Source organism: Staurois parvus, unplaced genomic scaffold (assembly GCF_062004578.1).
Source record: "Staurois parvus isolate SC_StPar_1 unplaced genomic scaffold, SC_StPar_1.0 ptg000849l, whole genome shotgun sequence".
Classification (NCBI taxonomy): domain Eukaryota; kingdom Metazoa; phylum Chordata; class Amphibia; order Anura; family Ranidae; genus Staurois; species Staurois parvus.
In genome coordinates this window covers 102979-115117 of record NW_028318645.1, presented here as the reverse complement: position 1 = coordinate 115117, position 12139 = coordinate 102979, and the positions used below count along the sequence as shown (strand labels likewise).

At 43.8% G+C, this 12139-nt stretch overlaps 1 protein-coding gene across 1 annotated transcript in view; it reads right to left on the bottom strand.

Moving 5' to 3' along the window:
- LOC149443548 (uncharacterized) overlaps window positions 1-6172 on the bottom strand; it is a 99575-nt gene extending 93403 nt beyond the window's left edge. The window contains exons 1-2 of the mRNA XM_089655557.1: window positions 6053-6172; window positions 5839-5936 (exon numbers count right to left, since the gene is read on the bottom strand). Of these exons, the coding sequence (XP_089511683.1) occupies window positions 5839-5936; window positions 6053-6137 (183 nt within the window). The 5' untranslated portion in view covers window positions 6138-6172. The remainder of the gene's footprint in view (window positions 1-5838; window positions 5937-6052) is intronic.
- Between the last annotated feature and the right edge of the window lie 5967 nt (window positions 6173-12139).

Sequence of the window (12139 nt, the reverse complement as noted above, 5' to 3'; positions counted from 1 at the left end):
CTGCCAATCCCTCCACTGGCTTCCCATTCAGTGTCCTCCACCCCTCTCTGCCAATCCCTCCACTGGCTTCCCATTGCCCAACAGATAAAATTAAAAACATTAACAATAACATATAAAGATAAGCTTTGCCCGCCTAGGTTTATGTGGGGATAAAAGTAAGAGACGGACAGAGAAGAGGACACACATCACAAAACAAGACCTCACAAGACAGGAGACAAGGGACAACAGACGGACACAGACACCCCCTGAAGTGAGCACTGAAAGCTGACATCACTGACACCATACAGTCCATATTGGGAACTAGAACTTTCATTTTCCTCAGATAACTTGTACTCCCCTTATATCTCCAGATACATTGTTTAGTCCGATAACGGTTCTGGTGAGCACAGGAGGGGAAGTGACGTCATTTTACCTGCAGTATAAATTATTATCATTTCCCTCCTCTGGGGAAGATTGATTTTACATATCCCTGAAGCTGATTCTGGCTTCTAGTCAATGGTTTATCCGGATGTATACAGTATATATATGACAAGGTAGACTACTTCATGTAACATTACATCTTCATCTCAGATTGTAAGCGGATTGGATTGGCCTGTGTATGGGATTCCAGATCAAGTCATGGCAAGGTACACGTTGAGCATTGAATATCTGGTTGTAGAGAGATCACGGGGGGATTTGTATATCTGTTGTCACATGTTGCTGAGTTACTGATTTCTTACACGACATTTCCAGACAGTTGGATGTAATTCATTAATATTTGGAAGTAATTGCTGGCTTGTATTTCTCCCCATTATTGTGGATTAGATCATTGTACTGTTATCTTGTATTGTTTATTATTTATCATCACCTATTATATTTCATCCCCATTTTGTACTGATTTATATTATTAATAAATGTATATTTTTGCACATTATTGCGTTTTATTTTGTCTTCCAATTATCACAAATACAGAACTGGGATGTCGGTTACTTTGTGAGAATTAGTAGGGAATCTCCTTCATTCCAGATCCCGCCTGTTTCCATGAATTGTATACGGATTATTTCCTCACAGATAAAGTTCTGACAATTTGTACCGTTCTGGTGTTTTTGATCCTCAGAAATGAGATCTGCCGTCATCAGACATGATGGATTTTCAGACATCTATCCCATAGTTTGTAGACTCTATAACTCTCCTACACACTGAATCATAGACACTGATTGGGGTTATTGTACCCAAGAAATGGCGCAGAATACACCTTTGTCTACATTTAGAAGGAAAAACGATTTATTTGTAAAAACAAGTAAAAATGGTAAAAAGTGGTATTTAATACCACCAAAATAAATATCTATTTGTGTGAAAAAATTACAAAAATATAATTTAGGTACAATGTTGCATGACTGTGTAATTGTCATTCAAAGTGTGAGAGTGCTGATAGTTACCAGTCAGCCTGGGCAGGAAGGGGGTGGAAGTGTCCGGTATACAGGAGGTAGAAATATTTATTTTTAAACAGACCTCTAAGTGTTTGTGAAATCTCCCACCACAAAATGTACTCAGCCAATCACAGGGCAGGACTCCATTTTTATTCTTCTTCTGCTATCAATGGCGAACCCAGTCCCACACTTCATCCATGTCTTTGGGGGCCTCTGATCTCCTTATCAACTGTTTCTTCCATGATGAAGATCAGCCATGGAGTATATCTGAGGTGTATATCAGGGTGTGCTTCTTCCCCACATGAGACTGGGATGTCCAGCAACATTCATCTAGAAGACATTTCCCGCACTCAAGGCACTAATACACCTCCAGGGTTGTGTGGGACCGCTAATATACAGGAAGACAGGACTTCAGTGAGGAACATTTCCCTCACTCAGGACAGGAAAGTGGCTTCTCCCCCGTGTGAGATCTCTGATGTCTGTAAAGACTGGACTTCTGTGAAAAACATTTCCCGCACTCAGAACAGGTATATGGCTTCTCTCCTGTGTGACATCTCTGATGTGTGTAAAGATTGGACTTATCAGAAAAAGATTTCCCGCACTCAAGACAGGAATACGGCTTCTCCCCCGTGTGAGATCTCTGATGTATGGAAAGATGAGACTTGCATGAAAAACATTTCTTGCACTCAGGACAGGAAAACAGCTTCTTCCCTGTGTGAGATCTTTTATGCACATTAAGATGGGATTTATAACTGAAACATTTCCCGCACTCAGTACAGGAGAAGCTCTTCCCTGTTGGAAGGCCGGCCCAGTCCCTCACAGTCTGAGGTTCCTCAGGATATGAGGAATCTGATGGTCCATCTACACTGGGTGGTGCCAGATGGACATTGGAGGGAGCCGGGTTTTCTCCTGGACTATACTGTGTGATGTCCTCATCTTCTACTTTCCAGTCTGGAGACAAAGTGAGACAATCCTCGGAGGTTTTCCTCATCTCCCGGCCATGGACTAAAATACAAAGACAAAGAGGATTACTAGACAGCAGCTGATTGGTTCCCCCAAACCAGGACTCCGCCCACATCAGGCAGCTTGGTCTCTGAGGAGCTTACAATTCCACCCTCAAGGGAACTAGGAAATGGCTCCTCTGATCTCCTACCAGGTCATTTCTTTATTCATGGACCTTAGTCAGAGAGTGAGGAAATAACCAGAACTGTCTTTTATAGGAGGGACAGTGATGAGGGGATTATAGGACGAGGGTCCCCACCCCCTCTATCACTCATCGCCATCTTCCCAACACAAGAAGTACTGCACTTCCTTATTTAGTCCATGATTTAGTCATGAAGAACAGCGGGGCTGAGCCCCACCAGAGGTCATAGAGTGAGGATGGGGGAAGAACAACCAAGATGAAGACTGGACTGATCCTGAAGACCACCATCATTGGGGTATTGACTCCTCCCTCATTATCACTTTCTGTTTAAGGGTCCAAAGTTGGAGGATGTTATCACATTATTATCACCATGTAAAAGTCTGTGCTCCAATCACATCATCCGATATGTCCAGCAGGGAGGAAATGGGGGGGGGGGGGGAACAGAAGTAAGGCCGATGTAATGTACAACTTATATAGGATGCCTAAGGTTTGAACTATATAATATCAGAATGATGCAACGTACAAGAGTATATAGTGCAGGGGTCAGGAGTATGTAATGTACAATATAGAGTATATAGTGCAGGGGTCAGGAGTATGTAATGTACAACATAGAGTATATAGTGCAGGGGTCAGGAGTATGTAATGTACAACATAGAGTATATAGTGCAGGGGTCAGGAGTATGTAATGTACAACATAGAGTATATAGTGCAGGGGTCAGGAGTATGTAATGTACAACAAAGATTATATAGTGCAGGGGTCAGGAGTATGTAATGTACAACACAGAGTATATAGTGCAGGGGTCAGGAGTATGTAATGTACAACAAAGATTATATAGTGCAGGGGTCAGGAGTATGTAATGTACAACACAGAGTATATAGTGCAGGGATCAGGAGTATGTAATGTACAACAGAGAGTATATAGTGCAGGGGTCAGGAGTATGTAATGTACAACAAAGATTATATAGTGCAGGGGTCAATAGTATGTAATGTACAACATGGAGTATATAGTGCAGGGGTCAGGAGTATGTAATGTACAACATAGAGTATATAGTGCAGGGGTCAGGAGTATGTAATGTACAACATAGAGTATATAGTGCAGGGGTCAGGAGTATGTAATGTATAACAGAGTATATAGTGCAGGGGTCAGGAGTATGTAATGTACAATATAAATTATATAGTGCAAGAGTCAAAAAGTTAGGAGTGTATTATCCCATGCCTCTAATTAATGAATAGTGCAGACATATACCATACAATGTGATAAGGTATATACTATTAAAACTAGTTAAAATATATAAATATTAAACATTATTTCCGGCGTCTATGGAAGTCACAATTAGACACCGCTATATACAGAGACAGACAATCTAACTGGGTGGGGTAAGTGGTACAAAAGGTAATAAGTCTGGGGGATGAGCTGATGGAAGAATTAAAAGTTTAGTTGTTAGTTGGAGGTGTGATAGACTTCCCTGAAGAGATGAGTCTACCTATGATATATTACAGACTAAATCCACCTGGAGACCTGATACAAGTTACATACGTAGTCTTAGGGGTCACTGAGGAAGTCCATGTGTGGACATTTCTACCTATGATACACTATATTGCCCAAAGTATTGGGCGGCCTGCCATTCCACACACATGACCTTTAATGGCCCCCCAGTCTTAGTCCGTAGGGTTCAATATTGAGAGTTGGCCCCACCCTTTCCACGCACATGACCTTTAATGGCCCCCCAGTCTTAGTCCGTAGGGTTCAATATTGAGTTGGCCCCGCCCTTTGCAGCTATAACAGCTTCTACTCTTCTGGGAAGGCCGTCCACAAGGTTTAGGAGGGTGTCTATGGGAAGGTTTGACCATTCTTCCAGAAGCACATTTGTCAGGTCAGGCACTGATGTCGGGGGAGGAGGCCTGGCTCACAGTCTCCACTCTAATTCATCCCAAAGATGTTCTATGGGGTTGAAGTCAGGACTCTGTGGAGGCCAGTCAAGTTCCTCCACCCCAAACCGGCTCCTCCATGTCTTTATGGACCTTGCTTTGTGCACTGTTGTGCAGTCATGTTGGAACAGGAAGGGGCCATCCCCAAACTCTTCTCACAAAGTTGGGTGCATGAAATTGTCCAAAATGTTGCCTTAAGAGTTCCCTTCACTGGAACTAGGGGGCCAAGCCCAACCCCTAAAAAACAACTCCACACCATAATCCCCTTCCAACAAATTTTACACTTGGCCCAATGCAGTCAGGCAAGTACCGTTCTCCTGGCAACCACCAAACCCAGACACATCCATTGGATTGCCAGACACAGAAGCGTGGTTGGTCCCTCCAGAGAACACGTCTCCACTGCTCTAGAGTCCAGTGGTGGCGTGCTTTACACCACAAAATCTCATGCTTTCCATTGCACTTGGTGATGGAAGGCTTGGATGCAGCTGCTCGGCCATGGAAACCCATTCCATGAAGCTCTCTACACACTGTTGTTGGGCTCATGTGAAGGCCACACCAAGTTTGGAGGTCTTTCGCTATTGACTCTGCAGACAGTTGGTGACTTCTGCGCACTGTGTGCTTAAGACCATGCTCTGTCATGTTACGTGGCCTACCACTTGGTGGCTTAATTGCTGTTGTTCCCAGTTGCTTCCACTTTGTGGAACAGCCAGCCAGCAGACCACAGAGCAAGGAACCCTGGGAGAATTGTTCTGTCAGAGATCCTGTTAGCCCCAGGATAAGGGGTAGAAGACCCAATACACATGTCCCAGGTCAATCAACACCTATTGTGAACATCAACATTTTGCTGCCGGCTGAACCCCAGAACCTCCATAAATCCAGTCTAGATACATAAATTGTGTCTGCAGCACAGAGAAGGAAGATTATCCGAGAGAAATCCAGGAATACAGGACGGGGAACACAGCTCAGGAAAGTGACCAGGGGATTACAGGCTGATATCACCCAGTCCCCGCCCTACTCTGGACCAATCAGTGAGCAGTATGGGTGGAGGAATGGATTTAGTGTTCATGACCCACCTGTGCTGATCTCTGTAGGAGTGTCCTCCTCTATAAATGTCCCCGTTATTCCATCCTCCTCCATAGACTGCTGATCATCCCTCACATACGCCTCTTCTTCTTCTGCTTTCACCTCAAATTCTATATCGATTGGATCTCCACTCTAAATCAAGGAAATGAGAGAAAATATCATCTGTAAAATAGAAGGTCACATAAAATATCCACACATGACCTCTATGAGTTGGTAACAATGCAGATAATGTACAGATCCTAATGATACTATCAGTGATTGTTCCTCATCTACCGGATGATGGTGAGGGATGGTGTGACCTTCCTGTGTGGAATCCCGGGAATACAGAGGACGGGGACATCTCTCTGGTGGGTTCCCATGACTGAATCCATCTGTAGGAAACACACACACTGACTGAATCCATTGTTTCTATGTGTTTATCAGATGATGGGGGATCTAGGTGGATCCTCCGTACTGCTCTCTCCTTTACAATAAAGTCTCCTCTTACCCGGTGATGTGAGGGGCGGCTGATTGTCCATCATGACGTCCTTGTAGAGATCCTTGTGTCCTTCTAAATACTCCCACTCCTCCATGGAGAAATAGACAGTGACACCCTGACACCTTATAGGAACCTGACACACACAATGATACAGTCACCATCCAGACACATCCCTTGTCTGTTACTGGAGAATGTCCCAGAATTCCCGGCACCGCTCACCTCTCCTGTCAGCAGCTCCATCATCTTCTTGGTGACTTCTAGTATCTTCTGCATGTTGTGTCTCTCAGGGTTTAGGGAGTCACATGGAGGCACTGTGATGGTCATATGATCACCTGACTTCAGAAGAGGAAATCTCTGTATTGAGGAACCAATAGGAATATCATGTTAGACTCCCAGAATCCTCCTCACCTCTCCGGTCAGGTCTGTGTTTTATTAATAGAGATAAGAGTGATGTCATGTGACCTCCCAGAATCCTCCTCACCTCTCCGGTCAGCAGGTAGATGATCTCCAGGGTGAGGTTTAGTATCCTCTCAGTCATGTGACTCCGGTCCTCCTCCATCCTCATTGGTGGGGTCATGTGGTTTTCTCTGTAGATGGATAGCAGAGAATTATCTGGACTGTATTGGTTGTACAATATCAGGATGGGGATATAAGGGGTTAATAGACGGGCTGCTCCCAATGGGAATTGGAACATCTAGATCGGCTTACTTAGTGTTTGTTGTGTTTCCTGCAAGCCTGTAGAAGGCCCCAAAATATTTTTTAAACCACTTGCTTACCAGGCACTTTCACATTTTCCTTCCCAGGCCAGTTTTCAGTACTCTCACACTTTGAATGACAATTGCGCGGTCATTCAACACTGTACCCAAACTAAAATTTTATCATTTTCTTCACATAACTAGAGCTTTCTTTTGATGATATTTAATCACTGTTGGGGTTTTTATTTTCTGCTAAATTAACAAAAAAAGACCAAAAATTTTGAAAAAAAATACGTTTTTGTTTCTGTTATTAAGGTTTGCAAATGAATAATTGTTCTTCATAAATTTAGGCCGAGATGTATTCTGCTACATGTCTTTGGTGACAATAACCCATTTTTTGAGACAGATAGAGCTTTCTTTTGGTGGTATTTAATCACCTCTGGGTTTATTTTTTGCTAAACAAACCAAAAACAACTGAAAATTTAGAAAAAATAAGTTTTTTCCTCAGTTTCTGCTATAAAATTTTGTAAATGAGTAATTTTTCTCCTTCACTGATGTGCGCTAATTAGGCTGCAGTGATGGGCACTGATAGGTGGCACTGTTGGGCATTGACAGGCATCACTGTGGGCACTGAAAGGCAGCACTTATATATGTCACTGATAGGTGGCACTGACTTGAACTGTTAGGTGGCACTGATAGGTGGCACTGTTGGGCATTGACAGGCATCACTGGTGGGCACTGAAAGGCAGCACTTATATATGCACTGATAGGTGGCACTGACAGGCGGCACTAATAGTTGGCACTGAAAGGCAGCTCAGATTGGCACTGATATGTGGCATTGATGTGCTCTGGTAGGTACTGATATGTGGCATTGATGGGCACTGACAGGTGGCATTGGTGGGGCTACACTGATAATCAGTGCCCTGATGATCAGTGTAGATGTCCCCTCTGAGGATTGCCGATTACCGGCTCTCCTCTCCTCACGAGCAGTCAGTGTGACCGGCGTTTTCTTATTTACATGCAATCAACTGTGATTGGACACAGCTGATCACATGACAGAGCCAAAGTCATCGGCTCTTTCCACTGATCATGATCCCGTGTCCCAGCGCTGCGGTTAGAGTTAGACATCATGGGGGAGATTTACTAAAGCTGGAGAGTCCAAAATCAGACTCCCTTCTGCATAGAAACCAATCAGCTTCCAGGTTTCATTGCCAAAGCTTCATTGAACAACCTGAGGTTAGAAGCTGATTGGTTTCTATGCAGCAGGGAGTCTGATTTTGGACTCTCCAGCTTTAGTAAATAAACCCCTAGAAGACATCCTCCCAGAATGAGAGAACCTCCACATGTCCATCATTTCCTGATATGGAGGGCAGGAGATGGTTAATATAAGGGAAAAAAGCTCATCTCTTGTCCTTTCACTGGAGACAGATACAGTGGGGCAAAAAAGTATTTAGTCAGCCACCAATGGTGCAAGTTCTCCCACTTACAAAGATGAGAGAGGCCTGTAATTGGCATCATAGGTAGACCTCAACTATGAGAGACAAAATGAGAAAACAAATCCAGACAATCACATTGGCTGATCTGGAAAGAATTTATTTGCAAATTATGGTGGAAAATAAGTATTTGGTCACCTACAAACAAGCAAGATTTCTGGCTCTCACAGACCTGTACCTTCTTCTTTAAGAGGCTCCTCTGTCCTGCACTCATTACCTGTATCAATGGCACCTGTTTGAACTTGTTATCAGTATAAAAGACACCTGTCCACAACCTCAAACAGTCACACTCCAAACTCCACTATGGTGAAGACCAAAGAGCTGTCGAAGGACTAGTCCTTTATTAATAAACATGACTAGTCCTTTATTAATAAAAAAGATTTCCCCAATGTAAATGTCACGGATAAGGCATGCCCACGGTGACTAGCCTACCAAAGCGTGGTCCGTGACTGGGGTAAAGAGGGAATGAGGGGGACTTACTTTGAGCATATAAGACTGGTCATGATACACTTTCACAGCCCGCACTACCTCTGGCCACCACTAGAGGAAGACTCTACTCCAATCTAGCTGGCTGATCACACACAGGCAGATATGAATCTTACATACAATCTGGTGCACTCTAAGGGTGGGGGTAGCAGTCTAGCAATTGGCACACCCTTCTAGGATTCCTCTAGCTATCCTAAAAGCTAGAACCCCGGCGTTAATCACTGTTCCTACTGTCTACACACCCCTCACCAGATCCACACTTGGTACCTTGCCACGACCCAACAGTTTGTCCACAGACTAGTCTTCTTGGCCACCACACACACACAGATCTCTGTCCGGCCAGATATGAGCCCAAGCTTAGTACACAGAAGTCACTTATTATTTGTATGACTTAATATCCTGAAAATGGGCAGGGCATAAAATATGTACAAAGAAAAAAAGAGTTACAAAGAATACAAAAATACACACAATTGGCTATTCACTATAAAATAAAAGGGAATAAAAACAAAAAATAAAACTTTTGCCAAGATTTATCCTGTGACTGGAGCAAGTCAGTGAAAGTCTGTGATTCGCCAGCCAAATAGACTCGGCTCCATACGAATCACACTGTCCATATCTCAGGGTACACAGTTTATTGAAAAACGGATGGTGGGTGGAACTTTAACCCTTGGCCAATCAACTCTCAGGGGTGTTGTACCAGCCCACAGGACGTTCTGTGTTTTGAAGTGCCCAATCTTGAATGGACCAGGAACGGTTCAGATCACTGAGTCAGGGATAGAATTTCCAACACCAGCGCATCAGTCCAATTGCGACAGTACCAATCACTGTTCAGCTATATCAGGCACCATATAACCATTCTGTGCGTTTCTCTGGGATTCTACAGAGGCTACAAATACAGTTTTACATGTAGATGGATCCTACGGTGTGTCCAATCAGAAGGAATTATTTCCATCTCTCTGCAACTAATATTTTAGTGAAACAGATTCCTCTTATCTGTGAATATAAATCAAAGCTGGCAGAAATTTCAGAAGCTTCTCCTGGTCCACTGCTGTTTCTAGCCAAAAAGGCTAAAGCCCTTCTTTTAAAATTCAAGGTGAGAACGGCTTGTCTACTTAGATAGCAAAGCTCCATTGGCATCCAGGTGACACCACTAGCCTAGAAGCTACTCTGTCCTTCCAGATGCTGATTGGTGAATACTGTATATGTCTGTGACTGAATACTGAACACTTATCTGTAATAACATGGAATGAGACAAGATCTACAAATTACATATTTCTACTGATCACATCTCAACTACTGATACAATGATTCTGCTCTTACATTTACGTTACAGTAAATCCCTCGTCAATCATCCAACAATGCAGATATACATCATAAACCAGTTGCCATCCAGCCAATAGCACAAAGGCGCGTGGCGTGCAGCTCATCCCTCTGGGTGGATGCCATATGGCATCCTTTCAGTCATGCGCAGTTTTCCTGCCCGCAAAGCCGTGCAGCAGCACAAGCTGTCACCGGCCGTGTACTTCGGCCAGTACCATGTGACCTGCCAGTACCATGTGACCTGCTGTGACCAATCACAGCAGGTCACATGACAGTTGTATACAATGGATGGCTTCCTTTCATACCGTCCATTGTATACTAGTGTGTCTAGCTGTGAATGGTCGCAGTGATCACATGCGCAAACTGGGCCAATCACAGCCCAACTGTGTCATGTGATTAGCCGTGGCCAAATCACAGTTAAGCATAAAAAACCCCTGAATGAATCGATTTCATTCAGGTAAATGCTTGCTTATAGCAAAGTAATTCTTTGCTATAAGAAAATTGTGTAAAAAAAATAAATAAATACTGATCACTTCCCCAAAGTAGTACAATGTTACTATGGTAACAATATACTAGTTTGCTCATAGTGAAATATGAAAAAACATCTTAAAAATAGAGAAAAAAAATTTAATAAAAAATAATTTAAAAAATCATTTTTTTCCCATACTATTACCAGTCAGTGTCCCTGATCACCACCATGCCAGTTATATGATGACGCTGTACTGCACTGGTGACAGGATGCAACAAAATAGTGAAAATCATTTTTTTTATTTCTTCATTTCCGAAAAATTATGACAAAAAAATTACAACTTCAAAAAACTCGCCATGACTGTTATAAAATACGTCGGACTGTCTACTTTTCAAAAAGGGGTAATTTGGAGGATATCTGTACCGTTCTGACATTTTGGGGGGAGGGATATCTGTACCGTTCTGACATTTGGAGGGGGATATCTGTACCGTTCTGACATTTTGGGGGGATATCTGTACCGTTCTGACATTTGGGGGGGGGGATATCTGTACCGTTCTGACATTTGGGGGGGATATCTGTACCGTTCTGACATTTGGGGGGGGATATCTGTACCGTCCTGACATTTGGGGGAGGGGGGATATCTGTACCGTCCTGACATGTGGGGGAGGGGGATATCTGTACGGTTCTGACATTTGGGGGGGGGATATCTGTACGGTTCTGACATTTGGGGGGGGGGATATGTGTACCGTTCTGACATTTGGGGGATATCTGTACCGTCCTGACATTTGGGGGGGATATCTGTACCGTTCTGACATTTGGGGGGGGATATCTGTACCGTTCTGACATTTTGGGGGGATATCTGTACCGTTCTGACATTTGGGGGGGGATATCTGTACCGTTCTGACATTTGGGGGGGGATATCTGTACCGTTCTGACATTTGGGGGGGATATCTGTACCGTTCTGACATTTGGGGGGGGATATCTGTACCGTCCTGACATTTGGGGGAGGGGGGATATCTGTACCGTCCTGACATGTGGGGGAGGGGGATATCTGTACGGTTCTGACATTTGGGGGGGGATATCTGTACGGTTCTGACATTTGGGGGGGGATATGTGTACCGTCCTGACATTTGGGGGATATCTGTACCGTCCTGACATTTGGGGGATATCTGTACCGTCCTGACATTTGGGGGATATCTGTACCGTCCTGACATTTGGGGGATATCTGTACCGTTCTGACATTTGGGGGGGATATCTGTACCGTTCTGACATTTGGGGGGGGGATATCTGTACCGTTCTGACATTGGGGGGGGATATCTGTACTGTTCTGACATTTGGGGGGGATATCTGTACCGTTCTGACATTTGGGGGGGGTATCTGTACCGTTCTGACATTTGGGGGGGATATCTGTACTGTTCTGACATTTGGGGGGGATATCTGTACCGTTCTGACATTTGGGGGATATCTGTACTGTTCTGACATTCTTGGACCTCAAGAAATGAGATTGGCCGTCAGTACTTCAGGATTGATCAATACTCCGATATCTCCCATAGTTTGTGAACTCTATAACTTCCCTACAGACTAAATAATACATCCTAATTTGGGTTATTTTCACCAAAGACATGTAGCAGAA